This window comes from Brachionichthys hirsutus, chromosome 10, assembly GCF_040956055.1.
Source record: "Brachionichthys hirsutus isolate HB-005 chromosome 10, CSIRO-AGI_Bhir_v1, whole genome shotgun sequence".
In the NCBI taxonomy this organism is placed as follows: domain Eukaryota; kingdom Metazoa; phylum Chordata; class Actinopteri; order Lophiiformes; family Brachionichthyidae; genus Brachionichthys; species Brachionichthys hirsutus.
This window is the reverse complement of record NC_090906.1, coordinates 5,539,863-5,561,106: the sequence shown is the minus strand read 5'-3', so window position 1 is coordinate 5,561,106 and position 21,244 is coordinate 5,539,863. Positions and strand designations below refer to the sequence as shown.

General features: G+C 47.1%; 2 protein-coding genes across 3 annotated transcripts; one reads left to right on the top strand and one right to left on the bottom strand.

Moving 5' to 3' along the window:
* Positions 1 to 29: 29 nt before the first annotated feature.
* Positions 30 to 3,247, bottom strand: nsrp1 (nuclear speckle splicing regulatory protein 1). The gene is made up of 7 exons (XM_068744547.1): positions 3,226 to 3,247; positions 2,614 to 2,704; positions 2,374 to 2,430; positions 2,134 to 2,262; positions 1,520 to 1,727; positions 1,300 to 1,402; positions 30 to 1,187 (listed from the first exon to the last, which is right to left on the bottom strand). Exons 1-7 carry the CDS (start codon positions 3,243 to 3,245, stop codon positions 416 to 418), a joined length of 1,380 nt encoding a protein of 459 aa, XP_068600648.1. The 5' UTR covers positions 3,246 to 3,247; the 3' UTR covers positions 30 to 415.
* A 1,601-nt stretch (positions 3,248 to 4,848) lies between these two features.
* On the top strand, positions 4,849 to 20,628 carry ssh2b (slingshot protein phosphatase 2b). Of its 2 annotated transcripts, XM_068744217.1 has the most exons (15): positions 4,849 to 5,009; positions 8,409 to 8,452; positions 14,084 to 14,196; positions 14,271 to 14,335; positions 14,423 to 14,544; positions 14,653 to 14,718; positions 14,811 to 14,876; positions 15,040 to 15,234; positions 15,332 to 15,425; positions 15,579 to 15,707; positions 16,048 to 16,094; positions 16,270 to 16,416; positions 16,516 to 16,716; positions 16,874 to 17,861; positions 18,140 to 20,628. In XM_068744217.1, exons 1-15 carry the CDS (start codon positions 4,947 to 4,949, stop codon positions 19,439 to 19,441), a joined length of 3,642 nt encoding a protein of 1,213 aa, XP_068600318.1. In that variant the 5' UTR covers positions 4,849 to 4,946; the 3' UTR covers positions 19,442 to 20,628. The 2 variants fall into 2 exon arrangements, with proteins under 2 accessions (XP_068600318.1, XP_068600317.1); XM_068744216.1 differs by lacking the exons at positions 4,849 to 5,009; positions 8,409 to 8,452 and adding an exon at positions 12,503 to 12,746.
* Positions 20,629 to 21,244: the final 616 nt, after the last annotated feature.

Here is a 21,244-nt window from a genome sequence, read left to right as displayed (position 1 = left end):
ACGCAATTATGAATGAATAAGCCTCAACGTTGCACTTAGTGAAAGTCTTTTATCACAACAAACATGGGCACTGTACTTTAATTCCAGTCAGTCACAGATGCACTGATTGAGTGTGTTTAATATAAAATAGTGCATCAATTGTGTGTAAATCCACAACACATGTCATGACCCCCGTTTGCCACAAAACCAGAGCCCTGAAACTTTAGATAATCACTGAGTGCTGAAGAGAGAACCCCTTTTCAAAGATGACGATCTTCAACAAAAACCAGAGGGTTTAGCTCGACAGCCAATAATGACCGAAGAAGCAACAACCTCAAAGTTGGGTTTTTATCTTTTTTGCAAGAAGAGAAAAAACAGAAACAAGCCTTAATCTCTAAACCGAGCTGCGTTTTGAGTGTAACTCAGCGCCGTTGGCTCAGTCCTCATCCTTCTCTATATACGTCTTTGACGCTGAGCGGGCCATCTGTCTGGACATGTATCTGTCTCTGGCCGAACTCACAGTCTGATCCGTGCTGCGTTTGACAAATTTGTTCATCGTCTGCTCCGTGTCCTCTTTCTGCTCATTTTCCGGTCTCTGTTCATCTTCTTTTTCCTTTCTGTGTTCTGTCTCTTCCCTCTTCTCCTTCTCTAATTCTTTCATTTTGTCCTTTTCCTCTTCCGGATATTCGTCTTTCTGCTTGTCTTCATCTGGATTCCCCCTCTTCTCTTTTTCCCCATTTCTATCCTTCTCTTTTTCTTTGGGGCTCCTCTCCCTTTTCCCATGCCTGTTTTCCCTCTCTGCATCTACCTTGCCTCTGCTCCTGTCATCTTCTCTGCCTCGATCTCTGTTCCTCTCTTTCCTTCCATCCCTGTCATCTCGTCGTCCTCCATGTCTGTCCTCCCTTTCCCTTCCCCTGTTCCGATCTCTATCTCTATCTCTGTCCCTTCCTCGGTCTTGATCTCTGTGGCTCTTTTTGCGTCTTTCTTTCTCCTTCTCTTTCTGCTCGTCTCCACTCCCCGATGACGGGGATCTTTGTCTGTACTGGCGTTTCGAGTGTGCAGAACCTATTGCAAGCTTGCTAAACCCAGACTTCTGCTCTTTCTCTTCGTCATTGTCGCTGCACGAACTTTGGATATTATCATGGAACCCAGATGACAGTACAGGAGACATTCTCTCAGTGTCCTTTGAAATTGTTGCAGGTTGAATTCTGTAAAAGCAGGAACAGAGAAATACAATTGAAGGCTCAGATAGTTCACACACAGTTTAAATGTGCTGGTCAGGTTTAATGGTTTGTAAAATAATGTGGCGGTGCGACTGACTTGACTGATGAGTGATCTGGTATTGCCTCCTCTCCCACAGTCTGATTCAGTAGATGGCGATAAAAGCCACTGAGGTCTTTTTGTTTCTTCACGTCCAAAGCAGCTAAAGAAAGCAAAAAAATAAATAAAAACACGTAAGAAAATGATTTATTTTTAAAAGTTAAGAGTTTGAAGTTCCAGTCTCACCACACCCATTAAAAAACTATTGTATCAATCTAACCTTCCATCTCTGCCACTCGCTTCTCCCTTTCCGCTTCCTCCTTCTGCTCCAGCAGTTTTTGCTTATAGGCAGAGGTGACATACGCCTCTTTATCTGCAAACTGCTCTCCCTCTGCCTCTCTTTCCTTCTGGATCTTCCTCTCGTCCCTTCGTTCTTGCTCTTTTTTTCGGTCATCAACTGCTTTCATTAGCTGGTGGATATACTTTGGCTGTAAGACAGAGATTAAAACATAAAACAAAAAACAAAAAAATTAACTTTAATGAGAGAGTTCTATTGAAAACTTTATTTTAAAACTAATGACCCCAGAGTGTCAGCAAAGCCAAAGAACATGGAAACATGGTACTCCCTGAAGAATGACTCTGAAGCAGCTGAAATTCAATTTAGGATTCTGCAGAACAACCCAAAATAGAAGTTCAGTTGCTTCAGATTCAAACTTAAATGAATGAATGACCTGGACAAATGAGAATCTACACCAACAGCTATTCAGGGTCTTTCTCTACCGCATTCAAGCAGTTCATCCATGGGGCCAGCATACTAATACTAACCATTGCTCCATCTGGAATCTCAGGGTTGACAAAAGTGGCAATACAAATGTTCAACATCAAGTAGTTTACCTTTTTGTCAGCGCCATGCAGAACCTTTTTACTGTTCTCCAGTCTCTGTGTTTGAATATCTTCATACACTGCATCATAGTCATACACAGTGCTGTCCTGTTCCAGGGCCTTCTGCATCTCCAAGCGTGTCTTTACACAGAGAAGGATTTAAAAAAAAAGAAGAAAGAACAACAGACAGCGTTAAGAGAACTGTATAGCCGTGAGGAAAGTCTGTTCGTATGCTTAACTCTTCCTTCCCACCTGTTTCATCATCTTCTTTTTGACAGCTTCTCTTTGTAGAGTCTCCCCAACCGACATCTGAGAACCAAAACAAAATATAATCGTTATTAAAAGTACGATAAAGTTCCAGCTGATACCCAAATACATATTTATTTATTTTTATAGAACTCCATTTGACTAAATCTCCTTCACATGCAGAGACAAGTAGATGAAAACATGCACTTAGGTTCCTGTACTTAATAAATGCAAACATTTGCCCACTTCATCATCTGAGTCATCCCCAAACACCGAAGGCTTCTGTAGGATTGATGCCTTTGAAGCTCCCTTCGTCTGTGGCAAGATGAGCCCGTACCTGAGAATAATAATAGGAAAACAACATTTAAAATCTGCTACCACAAAAGACAATCTGTACATGTGCTACACATGCAAAACTCACACAAGTCTGAATACCAAAGAGTGAAATGAGAAGACATGATATCGCACCCCATCATTAAAGCAGTCAGACTGGGCACTGAATAATCATTTGAGTTTGATGATCTGCAGAAATTATAAACGTTAATGTATTTTAAAGTAGCGCACAGATTGAGCTTGCGAACAGACACGACACAATTATTATACAGGAAAACGATCTTTGTTGACGTTACGAAATTCACTTTAAGAATAAGCGAGGCTAGCATAACGCTAGCATGTCGCTAACTAGCAGCAGGAGTGACAAGGAAGGGACCAAACACAGTTTAAAAAAAAAAACCCTCTGAATTTTAAATTCAGTTCTTTACCATGAATACAACCACAATCCAAAACAAACAGATGAACAGTTTTCGTCAAATGTCTTTCACAAATTATGATAGCAGCGTTAGGATATCTGCGACTCACTGTTTTGTAGGGAACGCCATCTTGCTTTACTGACTGCGAACGAGCACGACAGATTCGACACAATATAATATAATATAATATAATATATTATAATATGTATGTATGTAATTATCGCTCATATTCCTTCATGACTAAATATTTGAGTACTATACATTGAGGGTTTTTTAAATGACAGTTCCCCTTTAGAGACTAATTTGATTAGTATTTATCAGGTAAAATTAAAGATATAATATTTCCAATAAACATAATATTAGAGTTTAGGTCAGAAAATACCCATAATTGTGTCAATTTAGATTTGCATATTTCTCTTCCTGGGTGGCACAGTGGTGTAGTGGGTAGTGCTGTGTAGCCTCATAACAAGAAGGTTCCCAGTTCGATTCCTGTCGATGTGGGGTTTGTGTGTTCTTCCTGTATCTGCGTGGGTTCTCTCTCTCTCTCTCTCTCGCTGCAATTTATGTGCATTAATCACTCTGAATTGTTCGTGTGCGTGAATAGTTTGAGTTTATCTCATTTGCGGGAGGGTTAAGGTTGGGAGGTGATCTTGTGAATATCACCACAATTACCTGAAAAGCTTACAATATTATATATTGCCATATGATTTTCATTATATTCCCATGACCATATCTATAAAAGCAATGTACAAAAATATAATCTAATGAATATGACTAAGATTTACTACAGTGGGCGGACAGGAGTTTATCTCTCTGCCTATTTGTGCATCTTTAAAATACCAGCTGTGATGAAAGCTGCAAGTGTATTTCCTTATTGCTGCAGAAGGGAACCGAGACCAGCTGTTGTCTGTCCTGTTAACTTCTTTGCTCAGTGATGTAGCTGCTCTGCTATAAACTTGTGGTAAATCATTATCTACAGTATAATCAGATCAGACAACCCATGGCTTGCCTTTAATTAAAGCTGCAGCTTTGCAGCTTTGCATCCTCTCCTATGAGTAACTTGAAATCCAAACACTATCTCTGTGGTAATCTCCATCTCATCTCTGCCCTCACTGATAATCCCCTTGGTACAAACAAATGGATGGATGGAGAAATAAATAAATGAAGTGACATGATTTTGGCGAAAAATTCAAAAGTTAATGAAAAATAGAAGTGCAAGTTCAGACAAGAAGAGCAGATTTCAGGAGCCTTTGAAGGTCACCTGACATTTCCCCTCTGTCAGTGCTCCATCCACATCACTGGAACGCAGAGGAACTCCCAGCATCTGGCCTCCAGACCCTTCAAAAGGCAGGCATGCGTTCCTTTTTTTTATTTTAAAAAGGATTGCCACAGGTTTAGAAAAAATATCCTATAGCAATAAATAAGATGATTTGCATTATTATTTTATTCAGTAAAATAATACTACTGAACAATTGCTTTAACAAGGCTTGAGAGGACCACCCGCCTATCGAACATTCGTCTTCCACACGAGGAATAGAGTATTTTCACCGGTGTCCGGTGAAGCTGCTCTTCATCGCTTTGTTTGCGTTACTTCCGGTACTCATACGGTTAATCGGGTTTTGACAAACTCGGGAGCGTTGCGCATGCGCACAAAGCGCTGACGGAGGAAACAGCCGGGCGGGGAGTAGGCAAATAGTCAACGAACACAGGTCGCAGGAGAAAGCGAGAGGAGAGGAAGAACGAGCCGGGCCCGGCGGCCATTCCCCCCCCCCCTCGGTAACGTTATGTCCGTCTCAGGTGTCCGCTGAACGGCCGCTGAACGGCCGCTGAATGGCCCTGGTTACCGTGCAGCGCTCACCGACCCCGAGCACCAGCTCCAGCCCCTGCGTTTCGGTAAGCGGCGCCTTTTTTTTTTTTTTTTAAATATATATTTATTTAAACTCTTCTTTTATCGCCGCTACCGGCACCGAACCCACGTCTGTCTGCGGACGAAGGGCATTTATTTCAGCCTCCATTTCCGCCGCCGACGGTCACAAAGTGCCTTGCCTTTATGCTACTGCGCATGCGTGAAATGGAGCTGCCCATCATTTCCAGTTGTCGCTGCTGCTGCTGCGTTAACCTCCTTTTTTTTAAATGTCGAATTGTCTCACAGCGCATCCCTGGTTAGCGATGCTAGCTGGCTAGGGAAGTAGCTTTTCTATTTGACGTGGATCCGACAGACACGTTTCCGCGTATTCCGGGGTTCATCCGGCAGAGAGAGAGGGAAGCTTCCGTCTCTCGTTGTTGATGTGGAGGAGCTAGCTAATGTTTATTGAAGTTAGATATTCAGCCATATGTCAAGAAATGGTCGCACTTCCGCTCGTAATAAGCTCCACGTGACGCGCGCGTGTGTGTGTGTGTGTAAAATGATTGAGAAAGCACCTGCCCGTACTCCAAACGGCAGGTAGGTGTAGGTATATTGATGGATACTCTTATTGATCCCAAGGGAAATTTGGGGATTCACTCACTTACTTCTGATAATGTCTTTTTAAACGTATGTACCTGTATCAGCTAAATAAAGGTTATCTGGTAACGAGTGAGGCGGCCCGGTGGCGCAGCGGTAAGCGCTGTTGCCTCACGGCAAGGAGGCCGTGGGTTCAGATCCGATTTGTGAGTTCGCGTGTTCTCTCCGGGTTCTCCAGGTGATGCTAGTTGTGAGTGTGAGTGTGAGTGTGAGTGTGCGTGTGTGCTTGTCTGTCGCCGTGTTGCCCTGCGATGAACTGGCGGTTTGTGTACCCCGCTGGCTGCTGGAAGTTGAATCCTCAATAGGCTCATCTGTTCATAAGCAAGAATTTGGTGCAAGCAACTCTGTGAAATACTGTATGGCAAATATTCCAACATTGAGAGCTGACATTGGACTCGTGACCTTCAGTTCGGGATGGTACCAAACCAAATTCTGCACGTGTTAGTGCAGCTGGCAAACCTTCCATTTTACCGATACGTTGTACAAGCATACAGTCATTAAAATCTCCTTTTTTTTCACTGAAACACAGCGGAACATTCGTTTCAGCCGGCAACGAGTCAAACGGGAATAACTGTTGATGCAGGTTTATGCAGCTAGCTGAGTATTTAGGCGGAATATGCCTTTTCCAAACGGACTGACTCCTGACGAAACCCCTTCCACCTGTGAATGAATGACCTGAAACACGCTGTCAGTGTTTGTACAGTGTACGGACTGTACGGTGAACGTGTCCCTCTGCATTTGCTTATGATGGACTGAGCTCAGCTAAATTGACTGAGAAATAAAAGGGTTGTTTCAGAGAGTGATGCCTTTCAAATCGTACACCTTAAAGATCTGGTCCATTGAATGGATCATTTGTGGACAGCAGATTAGTAACGGAATACAATTTGTGACGCAACATCTTTTAGAGTGGATACACTTGTATTGCTTCACAGCAATTTATCAGTGTAATTTCCCAAGCACAATCAAATTGCAGTAGCATTTTCCAAAGCGTGCAGCTGAATAGAGAACGATTTAGCGTGTTAAGTCGGACCCAGCTGTGTGTTTTTTGTTTTTTTTTCCGCTTCAATGCATCACCTCGCCTAACCACACATCAGCTTCCTCATCTTTTAGGACTCTTTTTCTCTTTCAGGGTTCTGCTTTGTGACTCCTGATGCTGTAACTTGTAGCTTTCAGTGCAGCGTAAACTTGCCTGAAGTCTAACAGGTGCCTGCACACTCTGGTGACACACTTCCATCAGCTTTGAATTTTTTAGGGGGCAAATTTTCATACATGCAAAATCTCATTGCGTTTTCCAGTGTTGACAAAGGACGAGTGACGTGTCACAATGTAGGACACGATTGTACTGTAAAAAAATTGTGAAAGAACTTCATTACTTTAAGAACAGAAGGTCAGTCAGTCTGGAAAACTGCAAAAACTTCGAACGTACCCCAGATCCAGTCATTAGGATGAAACTGGCTCACATGAGGACCGCCCCAGGAAAAGAAGACCCGGGGTCACCTCTGCTGCCGAGGAGAAGTTCATCCGAGTCACCAGCCTCAGAAATCACAAGTTCACAGCGCCTCTGTTTAGAGCTCAGATAAATGCCACACAGAGTTCTAGTAGCGGCTGCATTTCCACACCAACTTTTCATTGGAGACAAATCAGACTTTTATGGTCGAATAGCTACTAAGAACCCACTATGAAGAAAAAGCAACAAGCAGAAGCGCTTTATTTAGGCTAAGAAACACAAGGAAATGGGCCTTAGACCGGTGAAAATCTGTGTTTTGGTCTGATGGGTCCAAATTTGAGATCTTAGTAGTATCTGTATTATCTGTTTTACATAGCTCCGTCCATTTGCACATTACTGCAGGAATTTCTTCACGTATGAGTCGGTGCTAAACTTGACGGTTGTTAATTGGCCTCCAATCCTTCGTTATCTCATTTAGCAAAGCATCATGTTCCATAATGAACTGATGTCCGTCTTCTATCTTCTTTTTCTCACCTCCTTGCTTGCTTGCCTTTGAACGTGTTTTTTATCTCGCTCAGTCACGCCTTAAAATCCAACTGAAGTATCGAAATGCACGTCATTCCATTTATTTTAGTCAAAACTTGGCATTTTATCTCACTGACCGCGACCCTGATGAACTGGCGGCTTGTCATTTTGACATTTTATCTCACTATTTGTTTCAAGTATAAATTTGCCCATTCCCGAGACATTTATTTTTAAATTACTTAAATTATTTGAGGGTGGACTTGGATTAATTCATGCAGTACATCACCCGGGTATATATTCCAGAGGGCTGTTGCAATCTCCCTGTCCATTTGATTGTCTGTCTTTCTGTCCATCCGTCTGTCTGCAAACATTGTCGAAGGCATAACTCAAAGTATGATACCATTCATTCATATATTTTAGCTAGAAATGTCATTAAAAACTTAAAAATGTTCCCCAAACATTGAACATTAACATTTACGTGATCAGTGGTTAAACTTTATGTAACCAAGTTGGGCATATTTTAAACTGGAAGAAGTTGTTCAAGTTCAAAGGAGATGAAAGATATATCAATCAATCCAAACACAAAGAAAATGTGAGACTATTGATTGAGCATCGGGAGAGCCGACAAACTGTCCCATAAGATGTCGCTACGATGAGAGACGGCATTCTGAACTTGCTGTAAAGTCAGACTTTTAAACTCGATCCAGATAGTTTATTCTGTAAGGACGTCTTTGGACGCTCGCAGCGCAGACGGTGCTGTGACCTGTAGCAGTACACAGATGTGTTATTGATTGTGACTTTCTCTTCGTTGCTTTAGGAGTCTGGTAGCGGGGAGGATGACCGCCGTTCTCAGCCGAGGAGGTAAGCCGCCGGTAGATGTTGTGCAGCATCAGCGCTTCTCTATAGGAAATGTAGTTCCATGTTGGAGTGGCTCAAGAGGCTCCCTAATGACCTCCGACCTGACCGAACAATGAACAGGCAATAAATAGGCTTACTCTGAGACACAGGATGTCTCTGAATCCGAGGGGCTTCTTCCTTTGGGGATCCAGTGTTTTGCTGTGTTGTCGTCGTGACTCTGTGGCCACACAATCCTGAGCTGTCCCTCGTTGCCTTGGGTGCTGAGCTCTACTTTGGAATCTGGTTCATCCTGTCTCACTCAATCACGTTTACAACTGGTTTCCGTCTCGGCGATTTTCCTTCCGCGAAAGCCGCGTTTATCTTGCCAAGACGCCACAAGGCCAGTAGAGGCTGCAGTAGAAAGTTTCAAACCCGCTTTGCTCACCTGTTCGATATTTTATCTGATATCGTGATCTGATTATTTGTTTGCTGTTTGTCCACTAGAGGGCAGCTGGCTCTCTGTCAGGTTGCTCTGTGACCCTGTGGGTCAGGGGGAACTGCACTGTTGACCTAAAGACGGCTCCATAGCCCTTCCTAAAGTCAGGGAGCCGCTGTTTCTGTCTAGTCATCGGAGCTGTTGACCATAAAACAGAGAAGACTTTCTGTGTTTGTGCAGCTGGGAGTGAAATCTATATTCATCCTGGAACAGTGTAACATCATGCTATTTACACAGTGTTGAGTAACGTAAAGGCGTTTCTGTTTTTGAAGTCTTAAAAGCTACGTGACTGTTGACTTTTTATACAGCCAGATCATATTTGCTAATTGTTGACTTATTAACGGGAACAAAGAGTCTCTTTCTGTGAGATGTGAGTGTATGTTGCTCCACCCCTGGTCCTGTTACTGGGTGAGGACTTGAAATTAATAACCAAATTAATACCTTTTGCTGCCCAAATGTTTGTTTATTTTATGTCATTTTCTTTTCATTATAGGTGATGTATTATTTGCATCAGGTAGCTCTGCAGTCACATTTGTCAGTGATATATCAGATTAAAAAAAAAATTGTTTTGTTAAATCACACTGATGAGGATTGTCGTAAAACATTTCTACAGATATCCCAAGTCCATTTTTTTTTTAGGAAACCATTCCAATATGTGTAAACATCTAATTTTGCCGTCTATTATTCTTGTTTATAATGAGATGTAAAAGTCATGAAAATTTAGACTTCATCGATACAATTGGGTAACATTAACATCCTGCTTATGTTCTGATAATCAATCTTATTGATCTGGTTTTCTGGTGGGTTGCAGTTGTCCCCCGTTTATCGTGGGTTTTAGGTTCCTATTGTTCAAGGGAACGGCTCGGAACGGGGATGAGGCTGCTCTACGCACCGTCCTTGAGTTCAGCTCGGAGCTGCAGTGTTGCGTTGTCTTTACAACGATCTCGGGTGTATTAACTGAGGACACACCTGCACACTGAGGGGCCGAGGGGTCCCTCTCTGCTCACGGGTGTGACTGCAGATATCAGCAGCTCGTCTCTCTGACAATATATCAATATATATGTGGAATAAATGCTGCTGCTGTATAATATGCGGTCTTTTGATCACTAAGGTGACTGTCTGCGTCGCCAGAGGGGTGTCCGGTGTCTGCCTGCATTAAAAACACAACTCCTGACCTTCGCTGCTCGTCATTGGACGGTGTTAATGTCAGCAGTCAAATGAGAGAACTGCATGCTGGACGCAGAGATATGTTTAGCGTCACAAACATATGGTTGCTGAGAGTCCGTTGACCACTGGTTCTACCTTAACCATAGTAGACCTACGGTCTGAATGTGGTGCGCGACTGTTCCATGCTGGACTTGCAATGGGGTTTAAAAGAATGTGACAAATATGTGTCCCATTAATGAAAGAACATGAGGAGGATGTAAAATTAATTTTTGGGGGCTCAGTGTGAGGACAGACTATCCCAGACATGGGCAAACCCAGGCCCGGGGGCCATATGCGGCCCGTTGGTCTTTTTAATCCGGCCCGCCGAACTTGTCCAAATTATATCATTAAATATAATTGTATTATAATTAAACCTCATTCATTTGACCTTTTCCCTGTAATGCTACCTGTAAAAGGCCAAATCCTTTAATGCAATAGCTTTCATGTGTCATTTATATTCGCTCACACAAATACTCCATCCATCTGTTCTTGGTCCGGCCCCTCCGTCAAATTTTAGAACCTATTGTGGCCCGCGAGTCAAAAAGTTTGCCCACCCCTGGACTATCCCCTTGAGAAGAAAAGAAAGCAGAGGTGGTTCACTGGGCAACTGTGTTGGAGCACGGTTTGTATCAGACACTCAGCTGGTACACAAGCGTGTACCAACACACAAACCACACTGCCAGCATTGCTGTTGTTTACGCTGTTGAGTGAATTATCAGTCAGGCGGCACCCACATATTTACCCTCCGTTTGAAACCAATCCTGTCACAAGGGATCAACAACAAGCAGCGTAACCGAGTCTACGGTCACGTTTCTGCGAGGGTCACTCCGCTCTCCTTGATTTCTCAATCACTGTTCCGTTGCTGCTGCTGCTGCTGCTGGAGGCGGCGATGCATTGAGGTGTCAAGTGGCACCGTCTCTGGTGAGAATTCCCCCCCGAAAGGCTGCGAGGTTGTGATCCGCGAGCGGCCCTCCCTCTCCAGAGGACGTTCCCTCTGGAGAGGGGTTTAGGTAGGAACACAATCAGGAGACTTCCTGTCATGGAAGGCAAGTAACTAGTTTCTGAAGCTGTTGCCATGGAAAAATGAATAAAAACCAAACACAAAGTGTGGGTATTCCAGACAGGAGAGTATCACGCGTCACACAAGTTTAAAGCCCGCGGCTGACTGACTGATGTTGTGCCAACAGGAGGAAGTCATTTCCGGGTAGAGACCTGGCAGCGTTTGGCCCAGGCTGACTGGTCTGGAAACTCCTGTTTCACTTACAGGAATCGGTGTAACAAAGTAATGTTATCAAGACATGTTGTCTTAAGTATCGTCATTTCACCATCGTGTGTGTGTGTGTGTGTGTGTGTGTGTGTGTGTGTGTGTGTGTGTGTGTGTGCGCGCGCAATGAGTGGGGTGGAGCTAACTGACTGACTGATCTGGCTTCAGGAGTGCACAGCAATTTGTTAAAAACCCTAAAACTGGTTTTGTTGGAAAGCTTGACCACCCCAGGGAGCGACTGTGTGTTCATAGGAATAAACGGAATCCTCCTTTACATCCTGGATCCAGATGATCCAGACCCCCACTGAAACCCAGTGGGGGGGTTGTTGCTCGGGCCACACCTTACCTCTTCAAACAAGCTTTCAGGATTGGTTAATTTTTCTAACTATACTGGCAAAAGCGTAGCTTTATATACGAAATGAACGTTTATGAAGTCCCTACATGTTGTCATCCTTTCTTGTGGACTTCAGCAATGAGGTGCTCTTATTTCTATGAAGTTGTTACCCTCGCCGAAGCGGAGGCGAGGGTATTGCAATTGGGTTCGTTTGTCTGTCTGTCTGTTTGTCCGAGCGCATAACTCAAAAACTAGTGACCCAATCGACTTGAAATTTTTACACACGCAGGGTTCTGTCCGTGGCTCGGTTCCCCCCGAGAATGGCGGGGGCGCATCGCATCCAAATTCACTGTCCTTAACATTGAACCCAGTGGAAGTAGAGGCAGAAGACGGGGATTTTGACTAGTTTCCACGTTTAATGGATGGAAGTGTGAGGTCTGTGGAGCAGAGCCGCATACGGAGAGCCATGCTTTACGTTAAGTGGATGTATATCACCAGAGTAGATCAGAATTCGGTTAATTTAATCAGTAATTAGTGCAGTAATTCGTTCCAGAGGGTAAACCGCTGGAACTTCCAGCTCACACCCAGTTTCCGCAACCCGCTGCTCTCACGTTGAGCGCGGTGGCACTAATAACCCCTCATATAAACGCCGGACGGCCGGAGCCACCGATTGGACCGCGCGTCTCTCCTCCCCTCCAGCGGAAGCTTTTTTTTTTTTTTTACCGCAGCCTGCTGCAGAGACCTCCGCCACACGCACGACTGCTGACCGGGCGAACGTTGGGGCTCCGCGTCCCCGCGGCGACACGTGCTGAACAGGAAACCCGCCGGCGTGAGCTCCGCACCCCCGCACCTCCAGCCCGCTGCTGCGGGTCCTGCCTCCGAGCGCAGCGATGCCTCCGGGCGTCGTGACCGCGCCGCGGGGCTCGTCGCCCGGCTGTTTCTGCGCCTGCTGCGGGCTGACGACGAGACCTCGCTTCGCCGAGAACTCCGCGATGTCTCGGGCGGAAATCTATCAGCTGTGAGTTTTGTGCGCAGAGCGGACTGTCCCGTCGGCTCCAAGCGTCTCGGAGGGAACGCGCTGAGGGTCTGGTGCGCGTCGTTTACGCGCGGTGTTGGCTTCGTTTGGTGTAATATCAGTTTTGACAGTGCTTGTATTCGCGTTTGCCTCTGCCCGGTTTGTGCAGCTCCTCTTGTGTGACGCAGGGATGCGTTTGGAACGAGAAGGACATGACACCAGCAGTCGGGTCGCTCCGGGTTAGAGACTGCACCCATCTCTTAGTCTAGATGTGCAGGAAAGCACACGGTGTACCTGGGGGGGGGGGGGGGGGGGGAGGAGGTCATGAATCAGAGGGTGTGATAAATCTGTCAGAATTCGTACATTGATTTGATAAGACGGGTCAAGACATGGTCAGCCGGGACCTGTAAGTGGTCTGTCTGGGGGGGGGGGGGGTACAGGGCAAAGCAGACTGAAGGTTCCTGAATGTGTATTCTGGTTGGTGGTTTTTTCATTTGTCTACAATTCTTTCATGTACAATCGCTGTCCCTTCCGATTCCTTCGTCTTAGTGGGTGTGAAAGGTTTTTTTTCTCTGAGTTTCTCAATCATTTGCGTGATGCAACTGCATACCGGTACTTAAATGAAACCGCAGCTGTAGGCCACAGGTTCCCTGTTTCACTTGTGTGTGTGTGTGTGTGTTCCAGGGCTATCTCTCTCCGTTTCCCTCTATTGTCCTCACACTAGTGACACAGAGAGACTTCCTGTCTCTGATTGAACTTCCTTTTCCTTGGCCTGTTTTTTTTTTTTTTATCACCGCGCCAGCATGAAGTGACAAATATGGACAATTGATGATCAGTGGAGTTGATGGTGAATCTGAATCTCATTGTTCCAAAGCACGATGAGGCATCCATTAATTCTCCCTCGGTGTCAGACGTGATTCCAAAAATGTCCAAGCGGCGTCAAAAATCAAAGGAGGGTACGAATCTGTTGTGTGACTTTAAGATGGTGCCGAGCAGCTTAGCTGGAGGTGGTGTTTCCGTGCCATATTAAAATGAACGGTGCAAAGATTTAAAAGCTGCGGATTTATGAGTGAGGGAGTTGATGATGACGTGAATGGAGAGCTGGCGTTGCTCTTTAAATCATTTTATGGCCGGTTCAGGTAAGGATCCGGCTGCTGCCGGTTATTTATTTTGAGTCACGCATCACGTGAACAAGACAAGTGTCTCGACGGCGTATAAAGTTTTTCAAAATAAAACCCCTGGCTGTCAGACTCGGTTAAACATCACAATGGGAATGACCGGGCGGCATTTTAACTCTCAATCTTTGATTGTCCTTTGCTTTCTTTTCTGTATTTTTCCAGCATCAGCGAGAGTTTCCTGACCGTCAAAGGAGCCGCTCTCTTCCTACCTCGGGGAAATGGCTCCACCACTTCTTCTGCCTCTCGCTTCCCGCAGCTACGCAGCAAACATGCAGGTGAGCCGAAAGCTGCGTCAGGAACGCCAATGGAGATCGCTTTCTTTACACTTTACGCTTTCTCATTTTATCAGGAGACATTCAGCAGCATCTACAGACCATGTTCACCCTCCTCAGACCGGAGGACAACATCAAACTGGTGGGAGCGCGGCGACACGCACGCACGCCGATTTGCACTTTGTGAATCGTCTTCATGGACGTCTTCTGTGCTTTCCCTTCGGTCAAGGCGGTCCGGTTGGAGAGCATCCATGGTCAAATCATCCGGTACATGGTGGTGGTCTCAACCAACGGTCGTCAGGACACCGAGGAGAGCATTGTGCTGGGGATGGATTTCAGCCCGAGAGACAGGTTGGGCGGCAGCACACGCACACGCACGCACACACACACACACACCGACATGCACCTTCCTTTTGTGCGTAACACGAACACGAACATGGATGTTTGTGGTCCTTCCAGCTCCTGCTCTGTCGGGCTTGTTTTGCCGCTATGGAGTGACACGTTGATACATCTGGATGGCGATGGGTGAGATGCGCACTAAACGTCAGGCTGCTAAGCTGAGCCGCTTCCCTTTTGCTCCCTTTCTGTAATGTTGCCTTTTCTTTGCTGCTTCTCAGGGGTTTCAGCGTCTCTACGGATAGCAGGGTGCACGTGTTCAAGCCCGTTTCCGTGCAGGCCATGTGGTGAGTCGGCCGCCAAGAAGGATCTCGTTTGGTAGAAGTGACTGTCTGCCCTGTCGTTGTTTGTGACTGCGTGTCTGTATTTATTTATTAAATGTGATTGTCCCTTTTATTCCTCTCCTCTATTTTCTGTGGCTGCATCCTGTTCTCGCTCTCTCGCTCGCAGGTCGGCCCTCCAGTCGCTCCATAAAGCCTGCGAAGTGGCTCGCTGTCATAACTACTACCCGGGCAGCTTGTTCCTCACCTGGGTCAGCTACTACCAAAGCAGGGTCTGCTCCGACCAGGCGCGCATCAACGAGTGGAACGCCATGCAGGACGTGCAGTCGCACCGCGCAGACTCCCCGGTGCTGTTCTCTGACATGTAAGCGTTCACAAAAAACACACAATGTGATTATCGTCTGCAAAGAATCTATATTGAGTTTTTTTATTTTTTTATTTTAATGCCGGCGCTTCTGCAGACCTACAGAGAGAGAGCTGACAGAGCGTCAGATCAAAACCAGCTTGAAGGAGATCATGATGCAGAAAGACCTCGAGAATGTCACCAGCAAAGAGGTCGGTTCGGGCAGCTCGGCGAAGCGGCAGCCGCTAGAATGTACAATCGTTGGTCCCTTCCAGAGAGACATCACTTGCATTTTAGTTCTAGATTTGCTGATTTAACTCCACGTCTCTGCGTCTGCCTGCTCTCTGCTTGGATGTGTGCTACAGATCAGAACGGAGCTGGAAATGCACATGACGTGCAACCTGCGAGCGTTCAGGGAGTTCATCGACAACGAGATGATCGTCATTCTGGGTCAGATGGACAGTCCAACGGAGATCTTTGACCATGTCTTCTTGGTAGGTTAACTCTGACGCCCCCCCCCGGAGTGCCGCCGCTGCATTTGAACGCTAAAGACACATGACAAAGAGCTCCCAGGCTCCGTCCCAAAGTGATTTCATTAGTTATTATGTAATGTATGGAAGCGCTGGCTGTGGGTTCAGCCTGATACACAGACAATCAAGGGCAACCAGCAAACTTTCAGTTGTTTTGTAATTTCTCTTAATTTTTAAGGTATTTTGTTGCTTGTTTCAAGGCACAGATTGCATGTCGGCCATGCCTTGCCACAGGATTTGGGCTTTATGAAAAGCCCAGCTGAAGCGACTGGACTCGTCTGATGATTGCTTTTGTTTCTTACAGGGATCCGAGTGGAATGCATCCAATTTGGAGGAGTTGCAGAACAGCGGGTAAGGAAGGGGACAGACGCAGAGGAGTCAATGAACACCACATGTTGTATCTAATAATGCACAAACTGTTTGTGTTTGTTACATTTTTCTGAAAAAGATAAAATGATTTGAGTTCCGGCTTGCTTCTGCTTGTGAACCAAACAGGCTGCGTGTAACGTGTTTTGTTCTCACCCAGGGTTCAGTACATCCTGAATGTGACGCGGGAGATTGATAACTTCTTCCCCGGCGTGTTTGAATACCACAACATCCGCGTTTACGACGAGGAGGCCACCGACCTTCTGGCTTATTGGAATGACACCTACAAGTTCATATCTAGAGCCAAGTCAGTTTCAGGAGACTCTCTTTGTTTTTTCTCCTCTCTTGAAAACTCGTACATGAATGTAAATGCATAAATACACAAATTATTCTGGTCTCTTTGCAGAAAGTCTGGCTCCAAGTGCCTGGTGCACTGCAAGATGGGCATCAGTCGCTCTGCAGCCACAGTGATCGCTTACGCCATGAAGGAGTACGGCTGGGATTTAAAAAGAGCCTTCGATTACGTCAAGGAGCGTCGGGCCGTGACCAAACCCAACCGCTCTTTCATGAGACAGTTGGAGGAGTACCAGGGTATCCTGCTGGCCAGGTACCCGCAAAAACACGCTTGGGTTTAGCGGCACGGCGTTACTCTGACTGACGATCGCAAATAATGTTCAATTAAAGCCTACAAGCATAAAACGTGACGTTCTATGCGTCGCGTTTTGTTGGGATGCGTCACGTTTACTTGTCTCGGTCTCTTCCAGCAGGCAAAGGCACAACAAACTGTGGCGCTCCCTCTCCGACAGCGATCTGTCTGAACGCCATGAGCCGCTCTCCACGTCTGCCCGTCCCCTCAGCCTGGGCCGCTCGAACCCCCATGGCCAGGTCAGCAGTATGCCTTGTTCCTCCGTGAAAGAACTGCTGGAGTCACTGGGAACTTCAGCCAGCACTGGGAAGCCAACGCACTCCACCAGCCAGCCAGACACCGGCACCCAGATCAGATCACCCAATCAGCTCAGCCCCTCCTACTCCAGAGGGGCTGAACCTCAAAGCCTCGAGGCTCCTTGCCCGGAGCCCGCCGCTGCCCCCGTGTCTCGGTTATCTCCCCCACTGCCCAACGGCCTGGGCGACTCCGAGGAGCAGCCGTCGTCGCTTCCTCTGTCCCTGCCGACGGCCGCCGCTCTGGTGCCCGAGCTTCAAAGGACAGACATTGTGGCTGTAGCACAGAGTGTTTTATTGGGCCAGCCTCACCCGCCCCCATCCTTTCGTCGGCCCCCTCCTGCACCATCCCCACCTCCCGACTGCACCGATGGGGTTATCAAGCCACGGACGTTATCCTGCTCTCTGCCCGAGATGAAAGCGACGCCGTCGTCGGCGCCCGAGCCCGTGACGACGCCGAGCGCACGGCCGGCTGGGGGCCGGAGTCCGTCTGCACCGCCGCCTGTTGAAAAAACAGACTGCCACCAACAGATGGGTGGCGTGTCTACAAAAGGTTTAGCGGTCCAGTCCCCCCCCACGAGTAATTGCATCGGCTTCCCCAGTGCCGTTCCACAGGACCAGGTCTTCTGCAACAGTGTCGATCACATTGACTTTTTCAATGCCAGGGAAAAGTTCAAGGGAATGAGTCAAGATGGTAGAAACTGCCAGCTGAAGGAATGCAACAAGGAACAACAACAACAACAACAACAACAACAACAACCACCGTCTCAGGAGACGTGCGCTGGTGGGGGAGGAGCGGAGGAGAAAACGAAGGTGGGGCTCCTACTTAGAACGCTTGCAATGAAGATGTTTAAAGAGGTTTTTTTGTGATAGATACCAAGCGTGATGTAATATTGATTATAAATATAAGTTTAGCTTTAGACTTCCATGATGAAGCCTGCCCCCTGGTGGCCTAAAGGCAAAACACGCAACGCTGCATGGCTATTGGACGTTTACCGGTACTCACTTAGTGAATAACGTCGTGGACGTAGCGACTCATTTATTTGGCGCTTAGCCCGAATTGTCGCTAACGCAACCTCTCGTCTTCGCAGGAAATGACCGTCCCCGCGGAGGACGCGGGACTCGGGACGGCTTCTGCTCGTCGCCAGTCGCTGCCACAGGGCCTCCAGGATCAGGACTCCAGGAAGCTCGGGCAGGAAGTGGACGTCAGAGATGTGTTATTACGGGTGGAAGCTAAGAATGTCAAGGAGGACGTAAGACACAAAGAGGAGGAAGAGGAGCTGGCTCCCGTTGGTCTCTGCAGTGACTGGAGGAGGGGTTCCGTGAGGCGCGTCAAACAGCAGCTGGAGGAGAGGATGAAACGGAACAACAAGACGCCCTCGTCTCCACCGTCCCTCTGCGGCAGCTCTCTCTGCTCCCTGCAGCAGCCGCCCAGCCTCCATCCCGGAAAGGTTTCCGATCCGCAGGAAGCACCGGCTAGCTTGCAGGCGTCCGCGGCGAGCAGCGTGCGCGAAAAGCAGCGGGACGACGATGGGACGACGAATATCGAACCAGTTGAAGCTGACGCGAGGCCACAGGGAAATAACGACGGAAGCGCAGGAGGACAGAAGCTCCGGCCTGCCGACGCGAGGCGTGTCTCTCCCTCGGCTTTGAACCGCTCTGCCTCCGTGAACTTCCTGTGCTTGGAGGGTGTGACGGAGGTCGAGTCCAGCACCGACTGGGACCTCCTTCCAGAGGGACTCCACGGCGAGCTCATCATGAGGGAGACGTTGGAGACTTTGTGCGAACTGGGGGCCTTCCTGCAGCAGGTGAGCATGGGGGTCCCCCGCAAAACCAGGTGTGTGGATCAGGCTTTTGACCCGTACGCCAGAACCCCTCTGAAGCAAGGCGGCCGCGTCCGGCAGAGAGCCCGAGCGGTGGAGGCCAGGATCCGGCAGGCGGGACTGACCCCTCCGTCCCAGATGAAGCGCTCGGCGTCTCTGGCCAAGCTGGGCTGCCTGGAGCTGCTCGCCAACGACCTGAGCGAGTGGGAGTTCAGCCGCTGCTCCGTGGCTCCGTCCTCGGCAGAGTCTCCGTTCCACGTCGTCAGCGACGAGTCTAAGAAGCAGCGGGTCGACAGCTCTCCCCCCTCGCAAGACCAGCGGCCCGAGGGTCGCGGGGCTGCTGCTGAGAGCCTCGTTGAGGACGCACAAGGCTCGCCTCCGCCAACGCCGCCGCCAACACCTCCGCTTTCTCCACCGACAGATGAGGGTCGGCGAGGAGAACGTCTCCACACAAGCGACCAAGACTCTCCCGGGCCAACACTTCAGACGACAAGGCAGCAATATGGCAGAACTCATCCTCTGAGGCAGCTTAAGAAAAGAACTGCTAGTCCTCTGTACAACACCATGTAACCCTCTGTGTGTGTGTGTGTGTGTGTGTGTGCGTGTGTGTGTCTGAGGGACGGGGACGCCTTGTGAGGAACAGAAAAGATTTATTCTGAAAAAGAAAACACATCTTGCCTTAAAGAATCGGTCCAGAATCGGTCCGGTTCTTCCTCCGACAAGGCCTGTCGGAGGAAACGGTACGTAGTGAAAACGGCTTCAAGGAACTGCAACAACACTCCTCCAAATGGATTTATCGTTAGCTTTGTCAAGCATTAACAAGCCTGAGCCTTCAGATGTTGGTATCATCATCATCATCGTCATCATCATCAGCCTGATATTTACTTGATGGATTGGTTTGATGTTCAGTGGAATGTAGCTCCTGTTTAGATTTTCTCTTCCACAGTTCATCCGTCAAACCGACTCCTTCTACCAGCAGAGCCGGTCCGACTCGGTGACAAAAAGACGATCCCGGGTCAGATTCCGCTGCAGAGACTGAACGCGTTAGCAGCAGCAGCAGCAGCGCGTCGTCTCAGACCTCAGGTCGGCGTGTCCGGCGCCGAGGGGAGAATCCCGCCGGGTCTTTTGTTTTGTTGTGGCAACAACATACCTCAGTCGTTTAGAATCAAGCCTGACGTGCACAAACGTTGCTTTCTCCTGCACTGGCAAACAATCCCAGCGTCACTACTCAGAAACCGACGTAAACTCATCGTGTGTCGATGCCACTCCGAGGTAGACATTTTGTTTGTGCTTTTGTTTTTTTTTTTTACTGTGTGGGAGGAAAGGGGTTAGTCGGGGGAACTGGAAGCTGAAGGCAGAGTGCATATTCATGGGTTGACTGCCATTTTGGGTTTGGGGTGTGACGGTCTGTATTGTGAGTTGGTATTTTATGAGCTGTACGTGTTTTAAAGCCGGTGTCTGTTGGTATGCGAGTGCGACTGTGTAGCACACCTTTACCGTGTGGGTGCGTCCTTTTTAATTGATGTTTTCTCGTTTGTACCCGTTAGGAGTGTGTCTGTCTTACATGCACTTTACTCCCATTCTAATTTTAATGTGGCTTTTTTTTTTAGGGTGCATGCTTGGGTAGTAGCAGCTGTTGGGTGTGTGTGTGTGTGTGTATTGTTAGGTTTTTATTTTTTATTTTATTTTAAGCAATCATTGTAAATAGACTTTTATATCATGTGCTTAAACTGTGACCATTAAACAATGGAAATCGACGGTTTTAGTTGTGAGCTTCTTACATTTGTCTACGGCGAGCTGACGTTTCTCCACATTCATGTTTTATAATGCAAAATGTTAAGAAATATCATGCAGGTTTCCAAACCCCGGGGTGGGAGCTCTGAAGATGTTCAGATATTCAGTTTACCATGGAGAGAAATTTGTGTCAAAAAGATTTGCAAGCAAAAAAAAAAGATTTAATAATAGCATTGTTTGCAAATAATTTTTTTAAAATTGCAAATCCATCAATTCAATTGCAAAAATTTTGCGGTTTCAAATCTTTTTGACACAAATTTCATAGTTTGCTGGCCTGTCTGACTGCAGGACGAGTCAAAGAATTAACTCATCGAGTGCCAGCCATTTTCAACTCGGCTACAGTCAGCGCTCCTGATCTGACTTTCTTTTCTTTTTTAAAAAATATTTTTTTAAAACCTTTTTACGAAGCTGGTTGTACGGATTTAACCTCTAACCCTTCAAGTCGGCTGGATCTGATGAATGTTGGATAGAAGCTTTCCAGTAACCGATCGGACATGCAGATGTTGCGTTGTACTACGCCTGACCACATCTGGAGCTTTCCTTATCTTGCAGAGATTAAATGGGATTGTTTCCTACACA